Below are 21,662 nucleotides of genomic sequence, written 5' to 3' on the forward strand. Positions count from 1 at the left end.
GTGAGCAGGGACATCTTCAACTAGATCAGGCTGCTCAGAGCCCCATCCATCCTGACCTGGAATGTTTCCAGGGTTTTCCTAAAAGTTCCTACATTTTAACTTTGTGCAAGCAGTGGTGTACTAGAAATTTCCTGTGGTTTAGAGGGTTCATGTTTAACTTCTAATCCTGACTGCATAAGGATATAATAATTTGGCATTAATTAAAGCATCTATTAAAATACAATTGTAAAGTTTAGCAGCTTAAGAGCTGCTGGAGAGCTAGGTAATCATCTGTTAAAGTATCTACTAACCTTTTCTAACACGTGCTCTCACTAGAAACGTGACATCGCCCAAGTTTATCACCGTTATAAACAGCATTTAGCAAAGCATAAGGAGCTGAAGTATTGATGGACTTGATCTAAAATGGAATCATAGAATCATGGAATCATAGAATCCCTGGTTGGAAGGGACCTCAAGGATCATCTGGTCCAACCTTTCTTGGCAAAAGCACAGTGCAGACAAAATGGCTCAGCACTCTGTCCAGCTGAATCGTAAAAGTGTTCAATGATGGGGAATCCACCACTTCCCTGCAGAGATTATTCCAATGGCTGATTGTTCTCATTTTAAAAAAATTTCCTCGTGTCCAATCAGAATCTCCCCAGGAATAACTTGTGCCCATTACCCCTCATCTTTTCCATGTGACTCTTTGTAAAAAGGGAGTCTCCACCTTCTTGTAGCCACACTTTAAGTACTGGAACATGGTGATAAGGTTCTCCCATAAGCCTTCTTTTCTCAAGGCTGAACAAACCCAATTCTCTCAGCCTTTCCTCATACGTCAGGCTTCCCCACCCTTGGCTCATCCCTGGAGGTGTTCAAGACCAGGCTGGATGGGGCTTTGAGCAACCTGGTCTAACGGGTGATGTCCTTGCCCATGGCAGGGGCATTGGAACTAGATGGTCTTTAAGGTCCCTTCCAATCTAAACCATGCTATGATTCTATGATCAACTTGGTAGTCCTTCCCTGGACCCTTTCCAGCCTGTCCACATCTTTTTGTACAGCAGGGACCAAAATTGCACACCGAATTCCAAGCGTGGCCTGACCAGTGCTGAGCAGAGTGGGACAGTGACTTCTTTGTCTCTGCTGGTGATGCCCTTGTTGATGCAACCTCGATCCCCAAACCCCAAATTTAGGAGTAGTTTGAAAGTATCACCACCCAGGTTTTTGGAAGGATCACGCACGAATTCCCCCACGACGGCAAATTTTAGCTGTTTTGTTCCTTTAATTGCGAGGGCTGGGGCCGGCCGGGCTCCCCGCGTTCCGCAGCGGACCCCGGCCCGGGGCGGGGGGTTGGGGCGGCGTTGCCGGACCCCGCAGCCCCAGCGCGGCTCTGCTGTCCCAGGGGACGGCGGCGGCCGCCTCTCCCCGAGCCGAGACGGCTGCGGGGGGCACGGGCGGGCTGGCAGCTCCTCGGGCGGCCCCGGCCCCCGCCTTCCCCACCGCGGCGGCGCCTCCCGGGAGGAGGAGCCGCCGGCGGCGGCGGGACCCACCCCGCCCGGCCCGGCCCCGAGGTAGCGGCCCCGCCGGGAACTGCGGCCGCCAGCGCGGCCCGGCGGGACCCGCCGCAGGTAGGGGCGGCGGGGCCGGGCCTCTGCCGCCGCACCGCCCTCGGCCAGGTGCCGGCGTGGCCGCGGGCTCGGCTGCCGGCGCAGGTGGGGAGCGGGAGCCGGTGGCCGGCCCGGGGGAAGCGCTGCGGGGGGGCGCGGGGGCCGCTCCCGCCGCTCGGCGGCTCTGCGCGCCGGCTTTGAAATTAGTTAATTTCGTTTGGAATAATTACTGGCAAGAAAGGAGCTGACGTGTGCCTTCCCGAGGATAAATTGCTAGCAGATTTATACACGCTCTGCATAGCCAGAGTCGTGATGCAACCGCAGCCAAATACTACGGCTTCCACGTTTGCTTCCTTCAAAAATTAAAACTCTACCTGTAAGCAACAACTCAGGGGGCACAGCGCACTGAGACGAAGAAATTGTGAGGCTGTTTCTTTAAATGACAGACATTTCAGATCATTACGCAGATCTAAAAACCGAGGGGGAAAACCAAGAGTTTGGGGTCTGTTTTGCGGGTTGGTTTTTCTTTCAAGTTAAAAAATTCCTCTGATGCTTCTAGCTTAAAACTGAGCAAACTCAGCACAACTGTCACTGTAAACGCTTCTGTGTTTTGTTTTCCTTGTAGGAATCTGCTCGCTTTTGCCGTGAAGGATGGCAGCGTAGTATTTCCCTGCAGGATGAAGGCAATACGCAGAGGCAGACCCTGGTGCCTGGGGACCCTCCTCGCTCTCTGCCTGGCCGCCCTCCCCGGCAGCAGCGCCTGTCCCAGGCTCTGCGCCTGCTACGTCCCCACCGAGGTGCACTGCACGTTCCGGTACTTCACAGCCATCCCACCGCACATCCCTCCAAACGTGGAGCGCATCAATCTGGGGTATGTTTGACATCAAGATTACCTTTCGACACTTTGCAAAGCAATAATTAGGAGTTTACAGATGCAGGGCTTAAAACTAACCAAGGCAATAAATAAATCTTAAGAGCCTACTGTTCTGCAGCATTCAGAAATGGTTGCAGTCACAGCTAGCAATGCCTAAGACCTTCAACACTAAGTGGAAATTTTGGGAATGTATCACAGGGTATGTAAGAACTCCGAAGAGTTTTGAACTTAAATGAATTATTTTATATTACCCAAACATTTTGCATCTCTAACACGACACTTAGGAGGAGTCTGAAATAGAATTCTTTCGGGGGAGAGAGTTTTCCAGCTCAGAGTGGGCTGGAACATTAGTATGTGTATTAAAATCTTCAGAGACAGTGATGTGACTTCAGAATGTCACACAATGCTAATATCTATGCTTTTATCAGTCAAGTTTATGGGAAATTACTCGTCTGAATATTTCAGACTCCAAAATGGTTCTGTTCTGTAAGTGGTTAAAATGAACTATACCCAGGGTCGGCTGGCCCGTTAATGCAGTTTCCAGCAAGCATCCTCTGTTACACAATCGAATGATGAGACCAATCAGCAATATTTGACTGATCCTTGTATCACTTTTGGCACACATAACTGAAAATGTTACATATAATGGTACACATAACTGATAATGTTACACATCCATATGTGTATGCAGAAAATATAAAAGGAAGTTTTCATTGAAGTCTTCCCCTTACCTGCCTTCTGCTTCCAGGCAACGTATCCAGATCCCAGCTCCTGAGTCCTGTTTGCCCTTTCCTTCCATTGATTTTGCCAGTGTTGTCCCGAAGTGCTGTATATGAAGTCTTACAATTAAGTACCAGTACTTTTAGAGGACTACAAGTTATCTGAGGTGTGAGATGTATGTTTGAAATACATTAATTACTACTCCGGCCATCTGTCTGACTGGTGAATCAATCCAACTTACGGGTCACCTCACAGGAGGTGCGACTGCAGCAGGAGCAGAGTCCCCGCGTTAGCTAATCGGGTCATGCAAGTGTGGTAGCAGTCACAAAGTCAAAGGCATCACAGAGTAGGTAACAGCATTTGGGAGGCTTACACCACACCTCCTAATTCTGGGATAGCGGAGCGTCACTGCTGTCAATGCCCATGCTGACTAGACTTAGGTATGACCGATGGCCCAACCTTGTCTAGCAGTGTAGTTCTTACTCAAAGCGGGCTCCGTTTCATTTTTGGTTCCCCATTTAAATCCAGCCTAGACTATCCATACTGTATGTGTGCTCATGGAAATCAGGGGAGGCTGAGGCTAGGTCTGCATTAAGAAGCAGTGTGCACCACTGAACACCTGTGGAGTGGAAATAAAACTCAAGATGTACAACTGAAAGGGGCGGGTGGCATAGTCAGAGACAGGGGAGGGACTGCAAGACACTCTGCAAAACCCTAGGCACAGCCCTCGTCATCCAGGTCCCAGGAGGAAGGTCACACCCCAGTACCCTTGGTTTTACCTAGGTTCTCGGCGGACAGCAAAGGAGTCTTTTGCTTATGGTCCTCTTATGGCACTGCAGTGCTGAGAAAGCCCTCCTTGAAAAGAGGCATCAATGTATCACCAACCTCTACCACTACAGGAGCTCCTTGCTCTTCTACATTGAAGCCCAAACCCAACATTCTTGTCTGCGTATTTTTGCAGTTATTTTCCCTATCCACCGTGAAGACAGTCTTCAGAAAGCTGCCCTGGAAAAGTTGCCAAATTTTGTGTTAACATGAAGGAATGGCTTAAAATTTCATCTTAGCAACCAAGAGTGCTACCTACCTTTATGCATTTCCAAAGAGTTGTTCTTAATGTTTTGGTTTGGTTTTGTTTGTTGTTTGTTTGAAAACTTGTGAAGTTGAGCTGTCTGACTAAACCCAGGTCTGGGATGAAATGTTTGTTACAGTTACAACAGCTTGCTTAAACTGACGGAAACAGATTTTTCTGGCCTGGAGAAACTGGAGTTACTAATGCTACACAGCAACGAGATAAATACAATCCCTGATAAGGTGTTCAGTGATTTATATTCGTTACAGGTAAGAACAAAATGACCTAATCTTAATTAGGAGATGACCTAATCTTAATTTTTGTTATGACTTTTAAACAATCTGCAGTAATACTGATAAATGGAAGGAGACCAGCGGCCTGTAGCATTTTGGTTTCCTGTTTCTTATTGCATCCACGTTAAAGATGAGGGCCTTCAAGATCCAGTATCCTAATGGGAAATGTCTTTCCTTCCCAGGTGTGCATTCAGGTACAGTTTAAAGAGCGTGATGAACACATTGGTAGATATGTGTCAGCAATATCTTAACGGGCATCTGCAGTTGAAACTCTTTTGCACAAGAGAGAAAGATTGCAGAGCTCCAAGTACCGCAACTTGTCTTCAGTTAATTTGTTAGTTCATTTTTTTTTGGAGAGGATTGTTTTCTATCCAGATCTCCCTTTCCCTTCAGTGCAGTATAGTCCTGTCCCTTTCTGTCTTTCATTAAAAAAAAAAAGCCTCCTACTGATACTGCATATAAACATTTTAATGCTTTAAAAAAACATACAGTTCAGTGGTTTTATAATATAATATATATATTTGTGGACTTTTAAAATGTAGTATTTGATGCCTGTTTTGTTCTTTAACTGAAATATTACCTATATTTACATATATTGTAAAAATTAGTAAATGTACGGTGTCATAGAGGGATTCTGGAGCCATCTCAGTATCTCACTGTGCCATATAGATATTCATATATAAAGTACTTACATGATTATTTAGGAACAACCATTCCCAACTTATCCGATGTACAGGTAATGCTCATTCTCCAGTTAATTTTCCATCTAGAGCTGTTATTAACTGCTATAGAGAAGTAATAATGTTGCAGCTGTGGTGAACTACGAACATGAGAGACCTGAACTGCTCAGACAGAAAACAGGGTATTGGCTCGGTTGCTGGTTTTAGAGGATTAGGGGTGGGAGGGAAAGGCAGAAACCAGACAAACTTTGGAGCACATGGATCTTCAGGTTCCATTAACCCTTGTAAAGGCAGTTCTGGGCCTGAAAGCTTGTTTGTTAACTCCTTGCAACTGACTTAATGAAATAAGCTTTATGCAGTCCTGTAAGTATTTCCTCCCTTAGCAAGATGGCAACACAATTATAGATAATTTTAATGGTATTATATTTGGCAAAAAAACTTGCATGTTATTGTGATTTTGTACTTTTTTTTTTCCCCTCACTAATTTTCAAAATACAGAATTTGTGACTGTAACAGTGTAATTGTAACAGGAAAAGTAACAACAAAAAGGCTGTCTTGGGTACCATATTTAGTACTTCAGCAATATGCCGGATTTGTTCGTCTCATAATTACGAATTTGACTTTTAACCTGTCAGCAACAAAACAGCACCTGAGAGTTGAGGTTTGGCAAGTACACACCCCACATGACACAAATCCTGAAACCGGGAACTCAATTAGCAGTTCTGTTGGTTAAGCTTCAGACAAAACAGACTGTTGCATGCATTTTTATAGTCATAACACTGGCTGGAACAAAAATCACTACCACAGTTTATGGCCAAAATCTTCTTACCCTTTTCATAAGTGTGGTTTAATTGGGATTTTTTTGAATGAGAAATAAGCATTGCTTTATTTACTTTTTAACCACTGCATTTTGTAAATGTGACTGCTGAAGTGTCACACCTTGATGGACCGTTGGAACAAGAAAGCATCCTTGTAGTCCTGCAACTAACATAGCATTTAAAAATAATTTAGCCTACTAAGGTTTTTTCCCCAAACACTCGCATTACTAGTCTGGTGAAGTACCTTCACGTCACATCAATCAAAATTTGTTAGGAGTCTTATAACAATATAACATGGGTTAATATTATACACTTGTTACTTTCTCATCAACAGGTCTTAAAAATGAGTTATAACAAGGTCAGAGTACTTCAGCAGGATGTTTTTTATGGTCTAAAGAGCTTGGTACGGTTGCATATGGACCACAATAAAATTGAATTTGTAAATCCCAACGTTTTCTACGGACTCACATCACTGAGGTTGGTCCACTTGGAAGGAAATTTGCTTAAGCAGCTTCACCCAGATACTTTTGTCACCTTGCGCTATAGCCAAATATTTAAAATATCCTTCATGAAGCACATATATTTGTCTGACAATGTGTTGACTTCACTACCACAAGAAATGTTTTCCTACCTGTCCGAGCTAGAGAGCATTTACCTCCATGGAAACCCATGGTCCTGTGATTGCAATCTACAGTGGTTTGCAGAATGGACAAAACAGAGACCAGGTGAGCTGAAGGCTTTGTTTATACTTTTTAATCATGTTATAAGCATCTGATTCTCTCTTATAAAGGTAATTGTCCTTTATTTATTTATTTATTTATTCTCCCAGAAAAGACTGGAAGACAGAATTTTTGTAGGTGCATGTAATCAGGATAAACAGATTAGTACCATTCAGTTTCCCAGATTAAACAAATCTAGTGGTTTCAACCCATTCCCAAGCGCAGCTTTCCTTAATGGAACATTTTCCTTGGCCAGTCCAAAGCTTCTGTGCGCTAGGAGAATTCCACAGGAGATAAGGAAGCTAATTTTTATGTAACTGGCAAGAGTGAAGGCCACATTGTACTAGATTCTTCAAAAACAGATAAGGAACGGGACTCAAGGACTTTCTCTGTCGCTGCCCTGAGCAGAGGTTACACACAATAGTGTAGTGTCACCCCCAAACTGCTAGAGCCTGTGTCTCTCAGAACAGAGCTTCGGCCATGCAAGGCAGAGCCTGCCTTGCCCAGTATAAAACCACTGGGACAGAAGGACACCACTTGGAGCAGCAATAGCAACAGTCCTTGAGCAGTTTCATCAGAGAAAATTCATCAGTTTTCTTAGGTTACTTTAGGTTTTCAAAGGTTACTTTAAGGTGAACTTTGTCAATATTTTGTTCAAGAGATCAACATACTGGTAGCTATGTATCTTTTCTAATACTAGAAGTTGTTATCACAGAAGCTTACTGCCTTTTTCTTTCCTTCAGATGTTATAAAATGCAAAAAAGATAGAAGTTCTGGCGCTCAGCAATGCCCCGTTTGTGCTAGTCCCAAAAATCGTAAAGGGAAAAGCTTAGTGGGTATTCCTTCTGCATCTTTAACCTGCTCTAAGCCAGCCATATGTGACTCCCTGAAATTTAAAAACCTCACAGTGCCAGATGATGGGGATTTGAGTTCCGTCTCTCCCAAGGACTTCATAGCTCCTATAGGATCCATGGTTCTGAACATGACTGACCAAGCAGGAAGTCGAGGTAACTTGGTTTGCAACATCCAAAAACCTAAAGAAATGTCTCCCATCTCGTTTGACAACAATGGCAACAGTACAGTACTCAAAACATCACTGTCGGCATTTCTTGTGTGTAGCATTGATTATGAACATATTCAGCAGCTATGGAGCATATTGGCACTGTACAGTAATTCTCCCTTAAAACTGGAAAGGGACGTCCTAGCAACTAACATGCCTTTTATTAGTTACAAATATAAACAAATCTACTCTGAAAAAGATGAACTTTTTACCAATATAGAGACTGAACTGAGAGCTGAACCATCCTGGTTAATGCAAAGCAAAGTGGCATTACAGCTAGACAGGACAGCAACCACACTTAACACGTTGCACATCCAGTACTTTACGGATGCTCAGATTACTTTGCCCAGTGCTGACAAAAAACAGGTGAAAAACAGCTGGACCATCATCTCCAGGGACAACAAAACACAAACGGAACACACTGTTTTAATTGGGGGGACTGTAGAACTGGAGTGCCAAGCAATTGGAGAACCAGCTCCAGCAATAGAGTGGATATTGGCTGATGGGAGCAAAGTTAGAGCTCCTTACATCAGTGAGGATGGAAGAATCGTAGTAGTTAAAACCGGCACATTCACATTACGGACAGCTGATACTTTTGACACTGGGCTTTATCACTGCATAGGCACAAATTACAATGATGCAGATACTCTCACGTTTAGAATTACTGTGATCGATCCTTACGCGGAACACAACAGTGTAAATGGAGCCAAACTTTCCACATTTGTAGGCAGCACACTCTACCTTCCCTGTACATCCACTGCTGTCCCAGATGCTGCCATTAGCTGGGTGTTACCTGAGCATGTGATTCTTCATCATTCTGTAAGAAACAAACATATTTTTGACAACGGTACCTTGAGAATACAAGGGATAACAGAGCGAGACAGTGGTTACTTTAGATGTGTTGCAGCCAACCAGTACGGTGTTGATCTTTTGGTTTTCCAAGTGCTAGTTAGAAAGGATGAAACCACTCTAAAGAAAAAGCATGTAGCTGTGGGAGAATGGGAAGAGGGCAATGGCTCTGGCAATGAACTGCTGGCCTCTGCTACAAGACAGAAACATCCTATAGCTACTCCAGCTACCTTGACAGCTAATCAGGAATCTGCTGCCTCAGCATCCAGGAATCGGGTCGCAGAGAGTGCACGTAAAAGTAACAGCTACGGGAAAATGACTCACAGGCAGTACAAGGACAAAATAAGCAGGCGGTTTAGAGGATACAGAAGACAATTTGTTTCCACAGCCAGGAGAGTTGATCCAGAGCGTTGGGCAGCCTTTTTGGAAAAAACAAAGAGGAACTCAACATTGATAGAAAAACGAGGAGAAGTTGCAACAAAACCACCTATGCAAGCCCACAAGTTCTCAAAGGTACCTGGGGACGAGGAGGAAACATCTGGTGATCTCGTGTCTCCAGAAGAAGAATTCATGATACCAGTAACAGAGACAGCCGCTGTATCTACTCTGGGGAGAGCAATGGAAAGCGTGATAACTGCGGGGCCTGATGTGACTGCGAGTAACACTGCTGCTAGGAAAACCTCTCTCCTGGTTGCAGAGGCAGTAACTCCCCTGCCCTCTCCTTTTTCACAGTCTGTGTCATCTGACAGGAGGAGGCCACAAACATATCTAAAACCTACAATTACAAACTCATGGGAAAGATCTGACTTAAGTCAAATATCAGCAAATGGTATAAAACAGTCAACTGTATCAAATGGAGCAAGTAGAACATCTACACTCTTCCCTGCTGGACAAAGGTTGGTATATTCTGGGGAAAGTAATAACCACCATTTAAAATCTGTATCTACCACACCCACGACGGATGTTACAGCCACCAGCAAGTCTGTAACTTCCCAGAATGCAGTGGACAAGCTACATGTTTTTACTGGGACTGTTGAGAAGATTTCCACCAAAACAGATCACCAGATATCTGTAGTGACAGTCAGTGAACCAAGTCTTGAATTTGATCACATTTATTTTCATAGTATTCCGAAAAGAGTAACTCCTAAGCCACCAGTGGACTCAGCTATCATTACTCATCAGCAAATTCAGGTTATTCCGGATGTTACAACCTATACACCCCAGGCCCAGCAGCAATATGGAAGACGAAGGAAAATTTCTGGTAGGAGACGAATTGTTAGACCAGGACGTATTCCAACTATGAAAGAGCACAGATACAGTTTTGGGAGGCGAGGATCTGTCAGAGAAAGTACAGCTGTGTCTGCAGATGTTCAACTGAGTATGAAATATGTATCAAATTTACCAGCCTTAAATAATTTAAGCAGCTCCATCAACCCATTTAGCCCAGACGCACCCCTGTCCTCCTCCTGTACCATGGATATGCCATTGGAGCACCCAGCGCATACTCATCAAAACACAGCATTCCTCGGGGAAAAGAAAAACAAAGGTAGTGCAAGGCAAAAAGCTACTACAACAGTCATGCCTTTAATTACAAAAGGCACCCAAGATACTCCTCCATGGAAATTAGAGACCAGCACTCCATTTCAGACAACTACTGATACAGTCCAACCTTTTACTATCAGACGACCAACAGTGGCAACGCATACAGCTCATATTACGACAGAAATTACACATACCCTAAGCACTAAGGCATCTTCTACCCTTGAATCAGTCTCACCCAGTGTTAAGCCTAGAGCCTCAGAAAAAAATTCCCAAAGAGGAAAAATTACGTGGGAACATCTCTTTGGAAGTGGTGCACAAATTGAGGTCCTTCTTCAGAAACTACCAACACAACAGACAGATATGTTTCTATCGACAGAGGTGTCGACCATGCTTCCTAAAACTACGGCAGCATTACCTATGTCCAACACGTCTCCCTTGCACTTTACGCCTATTTCAAGAGGTGGGAATCACAGCAGTGGTTTCTCCTCTTTAAACAAACCCATTCATTATGGCAGGGGTAAATCAGAAGAACATCTTCCCACGGCAAAACCGCAGTCTTACTCTAATCCTGCAACTAGTGCAACCAGAGAAATGGATGTAGCAAGTTTGAAGCCAACAGTTACACCAATTATTACTCCTCAAACTGACACCAAAATCACCAAAAGTAAAATATTCAAAGTGGGAAGAAAGAGGGGTCAGAGGAGGAAGAGGCCCCCTAAAACACTGACTTCACAAAGCGTGACTGCAGGCCACAGCACTGCAGCGATTCCCGCTGTGAACGCAGCCGTATCTGTCGTGACAACGGTTACATCATTAACTATGCCCACAAGTCTTACGCCTGCAAAACCTGTCTCTGAGAGTGCAGGTGCAGTCTTGGCGACAGAAATGCCAGCACTGTGGAGCCTTAGCACACCAGAGGCACCTCAGCACGTGCCTACAGCAGCCACGCAGACATCAGTGACCCCTGTCACGTGGAGGAACAGCCCGTCATCCACGTTGCCACCCGACACTCGTACTGGTCAGAGTCCCACCACCACAAGCCAAACCACACCACTGCTTTCAAAACCTTTCAGCGCAACAACCATGCAACCTGCCACAGTCCGTGCAGCATCTGGGTCAGAACCTGCGCAGCAAATCAAAGCCACTGCAACGGCAGGTGAAAAATCACACCTGAAAATGGAAGAGAGATTTGTCCAAGAAAACCACGCTGCACAGCCCACATTCCCAGCAAGAACCGAGTCAAGTGCCAGAGCTCCTGCCACATCTACAGATATCTCTCCTCCCAGCGCTCAGCATCCCACCCCACCACCACCTCTACCAGCGGTTGTGCCGCCTGCACGTACTGCGAGAACCACCTCGCCTCCATGGGGGGAAATCAAATTCTGGCAGAGGCCCTCTGCTGAAGTCACATTAACTGTCAATATACCGACCACATCATCACAGATCGCAACTCCGTACGCTCCTCTGTGGGGAAGGGACAAGGACAGTTCTGTCAAAGGCTGGTCTGAAAAGAGACAAGATCAAGAAACTACCACAAACAATCCTAGAGCCTTGGACTCTCTAAGCAGAAATCATTTTGCAAAGCCCAGAATAATTGGAGGCAAATTAGCTGCTTTCACCGTGCTAGCTAATTCAGATGCTTTTATTCCTTGTGAAGCTACTGGTAACCCCCGTCCAACAATACGGTGGACCAAGATACCATCAGGTAAGCTTGAGAAACCTCTCTAGAATTTACCTTCCATTATAGTCTTGTAATTTGGCAGATGTTTTGTGTGGCAAACTCAAGTATTGCTTCATTTAGGAGTACCATGAAATAACAGGGAAGAGATGAAGTTGGAAACAGTGAAAAAGACAGGTAGCCCAGCACACTTGCTGGAGTGTCTTACTACTAATTACAGAACAGTTCTTTACGGGGAAAAAAAAAGAAATATATGATCTATATTTAACTATAATTCTGTGCTTATTGTGAGAAGATTCCAATATTTATTGTATGTTACCTTCTATTTCAGAACAGTGAGACAAGTGACCAGAAAAATCTATCTGTGGTAACAAACCACTAAATCAAGTTAAAGCTACGCCAAAATATTTTTGAATATGCAAAGCCTAGTCACAACTATGCCAAAGTATTTTTGGATATGTAAAGCCCCATCTGCTTTATCCAAACTTTGTCTCTACTGGGGACTAAGTTTTGTTTTTACTTTAAAGCTTTGTCACTGTATATGCAAAATACTATTATTTTTCTCTTTTTCTCACTAGTGTCTTGGTTATTTGGGCAAAGTAGACAGGATAGGAAAAGCGTTTTCAGGGGCTGAGTAGAAAGGAACAGAAAAGAGAGGTTCTGATGTGCTGCGCTGTTGCCCCCTTGCTTCTGTAGGAAACGACGCTCTGGAAGGCCGAGGTGATGGAAGATGGGTGGTCTTTGCCAATGGCACGCTCTCCATTGCCCGGGCGGGCCTGGAGGACCGCGGGCAGTACCTGTGCACCGCGGCCAACCCGCATGGTGTGGCACGGCTCCTGGTCACCTTGTCAGTAGTGGCCTACCCACCCCGCATAACCGGTGGCAGGTGGCAACTCCTTACCGCTCACTCCGGAAAGCCCGTGGCAGTGAAGTGCAGAGCTGAGGGCAGGCCTCCTCCCACCGTCTCTTGGATTCTAGCAAACAAAACACACATCTCCGACTCTTATGCAGGAAATAACAAAGTTCATGTGGAACCAGACGGCACTTTAATTATCAAGGAAGTCACTGTTTACGACAGGGGCCTCTACACATGCCTGGCTAAAAACCCAGCAGGCACTGACACACTGGTTGTAAAACTGCAGGTCATTGCGGCACCTCCCGATATTCTGGAAGAGAAGAGACAACGTGTTGAAGGAATGATGGGGGAAGATCTGAAACTCCCTTGCACTGTGAAAGGGAATCCTCAGCCTACTGTCCACTGGGTCCTCTTTGATGGCACGGTGGTGAAACCTCTGCAGTTTGTAAACGCAAGGCTGTTCCTGTTCTCCAACGGTACCCTCCGCCTCAGCAACATGGTCCCTTCTGACAGCGGGAATTATGAGTGCATAGCCACAAGCTCGACTGGCTCGGAAAGGAGGGTGGTGAGCCTCGTGGTGGAACACAGAGATATGCTTCCAAAAATAGCTACCGCCTCTCAAGAAATGACTCAGTTGAATTTTGGGGATAAATTGCTTCTGAACTGCACAGCGACTGGGGAGCCAAAGCCCAGGATCATCTGGAGGTTACCTTCCAAGGCAGTTGTTGACCAGTGGCACAGGTAGGAGTCTTTTTTTTTCCCTCCACTTCTTTGAAACTTCAAACGCTCTCTTCTCTGGTGCTCGTATAAGACATTGATATGTCACTGAAGCAAAACATTGTGAACTAAATTAACTTTTAAACCTTTAACAGTGGTGAAACATCTGTGGTGATGGCTTGTTATTACAGGTCTAATAACAGATCACATCAATTGTCATAAGTGGGTGAGGTCTTACCAAAATGGATACAAGTCATATTTAGATTAAGGAAACTGACATTAATCATGCATTGGCTGAATTTTGTCATTTTATAGGAGGAGAAGTTATTTATAAGAGATTTGCAAAGTAGGACTCAGGAGGAAGACACTTGTGTAGTCTCTGCCAAGTCCACGTTTGAGGCCTCCCCCCCATGCCTCCTCCCACAGTAACACTTGCCCTTTGCTGTGGAGGAGACAGTCCCAGGTCAGGATATTCCCAGCACGCTCATGAGAACTTGCAGCTGGGCCAAGAGAGATCCAGGTCCGTGCCTTGTCGCAGGAAAGGCAGACAGAGAGTAATCACTCGGTGCCAAGTGGACAACACGCAGTGGCACTGCCAGCTGCTCCTGGCCGGGGGCAAGTATTGCGGGTTATCTGCAAGGAGAAGCACGAGGGAGATGAGCAGAGGCTGGCGGGATGAGGGACATGAGGTTCAACAGGCTCATTTGTTCACAGAGGAGTTTTCAGCAATGCAGAGGTGACATTGTGCAGCTTTGTGCATCTGCGTAGAGTCAGTGAGCTCGGGCACATCCACATAACAACAAAAGCAGCAACTACATCAGGTTATAACTCACTGGGTCTGTGGGGGATGTGGACACAGTCTCTTTGGAGAGAGATTCTGTATCGTATCGTACTGTTAATACTGTCAACCACTTTCAGTGCTCGCTATTCACCTCCAGCGTTTTGTTCGATAATTCTTTTTCTCTTTCTCCCCCCACAACAGAATGGGAAGTCGAATCCGTGTCTACCCCAATGGATCCTTGGTTATTGAGGCAGTTACTGAAAAAGATGCGGGTGACTATTTGTGTGTTGCAAGAAACAAAATTGGCGATGATCTCATACTGATGAAAGTCAGCATCACAATGAAACCCGCCAAGATTGACCAGAAACAGTATTTCAAGAAACTGGTGCCATACGGAAAAGATTTCAGAGTGGACTGCAAGGCCTCTGGGTCACCCACACCAGAAATATCTTGGAGTTTGCCAGACGGGACGGTGATCAATAATGCCATGCTGGCAGATGACAGTGGACACAGGTCTCGCAGATATGTCCTCTTTGACAATGGAACTCTGTATCTCAACAAAGTTGGAGTAACAGAAGGAGGAGATTATACCTGCTATGCTCAAAACACACTGGGAAGAGATGAAATGAAGATACGCGTCACGGTCATCATGGCAGCCCCTCAGATAAAGCACAATTACAAGACATACATTAAAGTGAAAGCTGGAGATACGGCATTACTGGACTGTGAAGCTGTTGGAGAACCCAAGCCAAAAATATTCTGGTTGCTGCCTTCCAGTGACATGATCTCCTCGTCAACGGATAGACACTTTCTGCATGTCAATGGTTCTCTATCAGTCCATCAAGTCAAACTGTTAGATGCTGGAGAGTATATGTGCGTCGCTCGTAATCCTGGAGGGGATGACACAAAATTGTATAAACTGGATGTTGTTGCTAAACCACCTATCATAAATGGCTTATACGCGAACAAAACCATCATGAAAGTGACGGCAGTGAGGCATTCGAAGAAACAAATTGACTGTAGGGCAGAAGGCACACCTCCCCCTCAGATTATGTGGATCATGCCGGATAATATTTTCCTAACAGCTCCATATTATGGGAGCAGGATTGTAGTACACAAAAATGGGACACTTGAGATTCGGAACATAAGGCCTTCTGATACAGCAGACTTTATCTGTGTGGCACGTAATGATGGGGGAGAGAGTATGTTGGTGGTGCAGCTGGAGGTATTGGAAATGCTAAGGCGGCCGATGTTCAAAAATCCATTCAATGAAAAAATAATAGCAAAACCTGGAAAAACTACCACATTGAATTGTTCTGTGGATGGAAACCCTCCACCTGACATAAGCTGGATGTTGCCTAACGGCACATGGTTTTCCAGCGGCATCCAGAGTTCCCAGTTTCTCACAGGTAGCGGTGGTACCCTTACCATCTATAATCCCGATAGAGACAAAGCAGGAAAGTACCGCTGTGCTGCCAGGAATAAAGTTGGCTACATTGAAAAGCTGATCATCTTGGAGGTTGGCCAGAAGCCCAATATTCTCACTCACCTGACGGGGCCAGTGAAGGGCATTAGCGGGGAGTCACTATCGCTTCACTGCCTGTCTGATGGGACTCCCAAACCAAAAACGGCATGGACTCTGCCAGGCGGCCACGTGCTGGATCGACCGCAGATCAACAGCAAATACATATTGCTGGAAAATGGGACTTTGGTTATACGAGAAGCCACCATTCATGACAGAGGAAGTTACGTGTGTAAGGCCCACAATAATGTCGGAGATTCCTCTATAACTGTTCCGGTCGTTATCGTAGCCTATCCCCCGAGGATTACGAACAGACCACCGCAGACCATACACACCATGCCTGGTGCAGCAGTTCAGCTCCACTGCATAGCACTGGGAATACCAAAACCAGAAATTACCTGGGAATTACCTGACCACTCAGTACTCTCTACAGTTCACCAAGGCCGAGCGTCTGGGAGCCAACTGCTTCATCCCCACGGGACATTACTCATCCAGAATCCCCAACCCTCGGATTCTGGTGCGTACAAGTGCACAGCGAAGAACCATCTTGGCAGTGATTTCACAGTAACATACGTTCACGTCATTTGAAGCAAGAAATACAGCAGGAATGATTGTTAACAAAGTCTACAGCTGGACTGAGTTCATTCTTGGAAAAAGTTTAATCAAAGGCAGCTGTAGGCATGTAAGTCCCTAAATACATGTACAGTATTCGGTCTGCAATGACCGTGCAAAAAAAGAGAGGAAGGGCTTGGGGAAAATTAGATCTATCATTATTATCTAGCGTTGGTTCTTTCAGTGATTAATCAGACTTAAATAAAAACAAATGAGGCACTTTTGCTCTGCCAGCAAACTTTGAATATCAAATAAAAATACCTTCTGGAAATGTACCTAGAGATCTTCAGTAAAGAATAGACTTTTTCATACTAGTTTAATATTGTCCACCTTGTATGACTATCATGAGCATGGATCACATAAAGCAAGAGTATCTGAGAACCAAAGAGCAGATTTTACTGTGATGCAGATTACCTTCTTTATATGTTTGAATATTTAGTATGTTTTTTTTAATAAATATTCAATAGCGAAACAAGTAGTGAAGTATTTTTAATAATACAGCTGTTTCACACAGAACCTTTTTTGAAGAGCTTTGGGATGATACATACAGAACATGTTTCTTCTCATTTTTAAATGAGAGAGCAAGCTCTGTTTAGTGCTGTTTAGAAGAAGTGTACGGACCACATGTAGGAACACTCCCACTTGGTATCACGGAATCACGGAATCTTCAGAGTTGGAAGGGACCTCTAGAGATCATCTAGTCCAACTCCCCTGCTAGAGCAGGATTGCCTAAAGCACATCCCTCAGGGCTGCATCCAGGCGGGTCTTGAAAATCTCCAGAGAAGGGGACTCCACAACCTCCCTGGGCAGCCTGTTCCAGTGCTCTGTCACCCTCACCATAAAGAAGTTTTTCCGTGTATTTGAACGGAACTTCCTATGTTCCAGCTTGTGCCCATTGCCCCTTGTCCTGTCGCTGGGAACCATTGAAAAGAGCCTGGCTCCGTCCTCCTTAAACCCACCCTTTAGATACTTGTAAACATTAATCAGGTCCCCCCTCAACCTTCTCTTCTCCAGGCTAAAGAGTCCCAGCTCTTTCAGCCTTTCCTCATAAGGGAGGTGCTCCAGTCCCATAATCATCTTGGTTGCCCTACGCTGGACTCGCTCCAGTAGTTCCCTGTCCCTCTTGAACTGGGGAGCCCAAAACTGGACACAGTACTCCAGTTGTGGCCTCACCAGTGCAGACTAGAGGGGGAGAATGACCTCCCTCGACCTATTGGCCACACTCTTCCCTATGCAGCCCAGGATGCCATTGGCCTTCTTGGCGACAAGGGCACACTGCTGGCTCATGGATAATTTGCTGTCTACCAGGACCCCCAGGTCCTTCTCCTCAGAGCTGCTTCCCAGCATGTCCACCCCTAACCTATACTGGTGCCTGACATTCTTCCTCCCCAGGTGCAGGACCCTACACTTGCTTTTGTTGAACCTCATTAGGTTCTTCTCTGCCCAGCTCTCCAGCCTGTCCAGGTCACGCTGGATCATTTTCCTATTGTCGCAAAAGCATTTTTTAAAAATTTCTCACTAGAATACAATTGCATCAATTTGCATATAAATTTAGAATTCTGGTTTCTCCATTCAGTAGATAGGTCTAAGAATCATAGACTCAACCTGCTGTACATGGGGGAAAAATGCCTTCGCAATGGTAGGAAATTGTTACCTCCACATTTCGCACTAATGAATCACAGACTGGACTGGTCAAATAAATCTTTAAAAGATTAAGCCAGTAACTAAAGCTCAGAATTTCTTATTTTCTTCCTAAGATATATCAATGTCAGGACAGGGGGGTGAAAATACATGCAATACAGCCTTTCCCCTTACATTTGCAAGTTCATGACCTGTGCGTCTCACGGAAGGAACAGTGCTGTCCGTACAGTCACAACTGGTCTCGCAGCCAGCAGCACCTGGAAGTGCCTGATCCCACTGGAGCGGAGCAGAGACCGCCGATCAGTGTAACCATCCCCTGTCTCATGAACAACTCCAGCTCTTTACATCGCCTATAATAATAAAAAAATTCCAAGAACGGTAACACATCTCTTTTGGGCCTGTAAGATACCACTTACAGCAATGAAACTCCTCAGTGCTACCGCGACAGCAGCATCCGAACCGCTTGCACCAACGTCTCTCAGCAGCAGTTGGTTATAGCACGCCAGAGACTCATCAGTGAGCAATTATTCAAGTCCCAAGAGCCAAATGCAGATTCTACCTCATTTAACCGCATCACAATCAACCTGGGGAACTTTTACTTTTTTTTTTTATTTAAGACCATAACCTCAGCTTGGATTGCTTTTCTGCTGGTTTGATCATTTCCTGACGCCAACCACAGACAGTTTGCTGGGGGCGTGTTCCCTTCTTCCTTAGCGTTGATGGAGCAGCAGCCACAAAAATGGCTCGATGACATCAATCTCACTGGCTAACATCTGTAATAGCTTTAGCTACTATAAGAACAGTAAATCTTCAAAAAACCAAACCTGAACACAAACAATTACATAAGCAAGGCTTACCTGACTATTGTAAAAGCCACTCAAAACTTACTTTTCTACAGATCTCCCTGTAGTGAGTATTATGTCATTAGCTGCCTGTACTGCCTCCTGCAGTCCTCTGAAGCTTGCGCAGTGCAGTCTTCCCCCTCCCCACAGAACACCTGACTACGACACCGTTGATAAACTCTTTGTATGGTAAATAAAGCAAATTGAGTTAATGCAAAACAGGGGAAAAACATTCCTATTTAGATTTTAAAAGCCCCGCATGTTCCACTTTCAAAATCAATGCATTTAAAAAAAATGATCATCATATAGGCTAACTCCTAAATTACATAAAATAGGATTAATTTTCTTCTGTTTTTTCAACTCTAATACAAGCAAAATTATGATATATTTGAACAGGTTTGAATAACAACGATTTGTTTGTAGTAATTTTGATTTATAATTTACTTGTGGTTTTGCACCGAGCTGTTAATACGTAATGCCTTACACCGCTGGAACTCATCCAGCAATCAAGACTCAAACCCGGCATTTGAAGTACTTACCGTACAACATTGGGAGCAGACACAGGTAACAGGAATAACTCATTTTGGGCCACTTCAGTACCAAGAGCTCTCAGCTACGGCAGCGCTGAAACCACAGAAAGGACTTCAGTGGCTTTTCCCCCCCTCACTTTGTGAAAGCTGGTACGAGGTTTGTTACTGGAGGCATCAAGTGAGACGCAGAGATTCGCCTCCCGTAAGGCTTCATCAGGACTCGAGGATTTCCCTATGCAAGTGGAGCAAAACCCGCTTTGGGTGTTCAATCCTTCTTACTACATCGTGCACTCCTTTAGAACTGATCAATGGTGAACTTTGTATGAAAAAGACCAAATATGAAACACTGCTACTTCTAGTAGGTTTATTAACGTTACATTGTGGCTTTTAATATAAACTTTAAGAAGTTCTAATACAAGCAATAAACCCATTCAGCACCTTCTTACCACAATGAGAGCAAGAGAAAATTGGTACTTTAAACAAGGAACTTTATAAAGTGCATATGAAAATTACAGTCAAATAAACACAATTTAAATTGATGCTTGTTCTACCAACAAAGAAAGGGTGAACATTTTAACGAACAAATTAACTTCTATGCCAAAATCGGAAGTGCCTTTCAGTTCAGCAGTTTGGTCCAGTGCAGTTCTTTAACCAAAAAATAAAAAAAAAATAATAATAAAAAAAAAATAAAATCAACAAACCCAAAAAAGTGTTTCCCACAAATAAATAAATCCAGCATTCTTTGTCCTCTTTAAAATTAACAGGACCTAAAAAGCACCAAATTCATAAAATCTGCAATAACATTCTTCAAATAGACCCACAAGTCCATACATTTAAATCTAGTTAAACGCAAAAAAATCCCCAAACCCAAAACCCCCACCTTGTTACATATTCACATCAACTGCAGCACAAAAAATAATTATTGAAATAATAAGAGAAGAAAACTAAAGTTTGCTTTCTAGCAATAACTAGTGCATTGAATTTTGAATGTTCTGTTCTTCAGTGCAAACCTAACACGACGCCTCCTTTCCATCGCTGATTTAGAAGTGTGAAGGATGCCCGTACTGGTTCACTCCTTGTGGCTGGTTACCTGGTTGATAAAGCAAAGGGAAGTGTTTGTGCCTTGTGAGTGTACTCTACAGAAATACAGAAACACACCTTTATTTCATGCAGCGGTGGCAAACAACAGCCAATAAATTCCCTTATATACCTGTCGAATGCACGCAAGGGGGGCTAATTCCCTCGGGGGCTTTGCCTGCGGTAGGACTACAGAAGGGAGGGGAGAAAACACCCAGCACATTGTGACTGGGCTACCAGCCCAGTGAGGTGGGCTTCTCTGGAGACCAACAGAAATCCATGGGATGCACTACAGCACGAGAATTTTGGTATTACATGACTACTGGGACGGGTAATCAGCAGGTAGATCACTCACATGTATATATGGCAGCATTTAAATAGGCAGAACACCTCCAGAAAGATAACTCCACATTCAAATATGCATATACATATATTTTTACGTACATCCATGCACACACACACTTACTAGAGAGCTGCTTCTGGAGCTGCCTGACCAGCGCCGCTGTCTGTTGTTGCTGCTGTGTCTGCTGTAAGCCTTGCCTTGGGAACTGCAAAAGAAACATGAAAGGTGGGAGAACTCCCGCAGAGCCCCAGTGCCCTCAGGTACCTGCAGAAGGGGGACGGCAGAAGGCAGGCGTGCCTGCGCGGCAGTCCTTGTATTTCGCAGCACAGTAAGGACACATGGAGCACACTCAGAACTCACAGAACATCTGTTCTCTTCGTTCCCTGAAATCTCACGCATTTCCAGTTGTTACAGGTGTCACACGTCTCCGGCCAGACACGAGGGACAGAGTCAGTCTCTGTCTTTTCCACCTCTGGAGAGGCTGGTATTCATCCTGCAAGTCACCCTGAGCAGCTTTACTGTCTGTATTGTTCTAAGACAAGGCAAATTAAAACTGCAAATCAAAATAAACAGCCTTTTTAGCATTTTAAAACACTTATGTGTGGTTGAAGCCTAACAGTCAAAAGAAGCTTCTTGAAAAATATTTTTCCCAGGGCAATAGCACTCCAGTTAAAGAGAAGGGTGGGCACAAAGCACACGTTGCTCACTGCACTGCACGGCTGCAGCGGGGCTGCAGCTGCACACTCAATTCTTGGCTCCAGTGATACGGGAGACGGATCTGTGCCCAGCCAACTGGGCCAATTCCTCCACTGACCAAAATAATCATCGTTCTGATCCTTACCCCTAAGCCCACAGG

At 44.7% G+C, this 21,662-nt stretch overlaps 2 protein-coding genes across 12 annotated transcripts in view; one reads left to right on the forward strand and one right to left on the reverse strand.

Moving 5' to 3' along the window:
• Positions 1-1,523: 1,523 nt before the first annotated feature.
• On the forward strand, positions 1,524-16,781 carry IGSF10 (immunoglobulin superfamily member 10). Of its 3 annotated transcripts, none has more exons than XM_063339440.1 (7): positions 1,524-1,604; positions 2,209-2,454; positions 4,386-4,515; positions 6,372-6,762; positions 7,500-11,912; positions 12,582-13,482; positions 14,441-16,781. In XM_063339440.1, the coding sequence occupies exons 2-7, from the start codon at positions 2,261-2,263 to the stop codon at positions 16,347-16,349; spliced, it is 7,938 nt and encodes a 2,645-aa protein (XP_063195510.1). In that variant the 5' UTR covers positions 1,524-1,604; positions 2,209-2,260; the 3' UTR covers positions 16,350-16,781. The 3 variants fall into 3 exon arrangements, with proteins under 3 accessions (XP_063195510.1, XP_063195511.1, XP_063195512.1); XM_063339441.1 differs by lacking the exon at positions 1,524-1,604 and adding an exon at positions 1,891-1,959; XM_063339442.1 differs by lacking the exon at positions 1,524-1,604 and adding an exon at positions 1,971-2,098.
• A 2,976-nt stretch (positions 16,782-19,757) lies between these two features.
• The window catches only part of MED12L (mediator complex subunit 12L), a 153,515-nt gene continuing 151,610 nt past the window's right edge, over positions 19,758-21,662 (reverse strand). For all 9 annotated transcript variants that reach the window (XM_063337477.1, XM_063337476.1, XM_063337473.1 and 6 more), the window contains 2 exons: positions 20,930-21,011; positions 19,758-20,476 (listed from right to left, as the gene is read on the reverse strand). In XM_063337477.1, coding sequence (XP_063193547.1) covers positions 20,427-20,476; positions 20,930-21,011 — 132 coding nt within the window. In that variant the 3' untranslated portion in view covers positions 19,758-20,426. The remainder of the gene's footprint in view (positions 20,477-20,929; positions 21,012-21,662) is intronic.

The sequence above is a fragment of the Chroicocephalus ridibundus genome, chromosome 6 (assembly GCF_963924245.1).
Source record: "Chroicocephalus ridibundus chromosome 6, bChrRid1.1, whole genome shotgun sequence".
Lineage (NCBI taxonomy): Eukaryota > Metazoa > Chordata > Aves > Charadriiformes > Laridae > Chroicocephalus > Chroicocephalus ridibundus.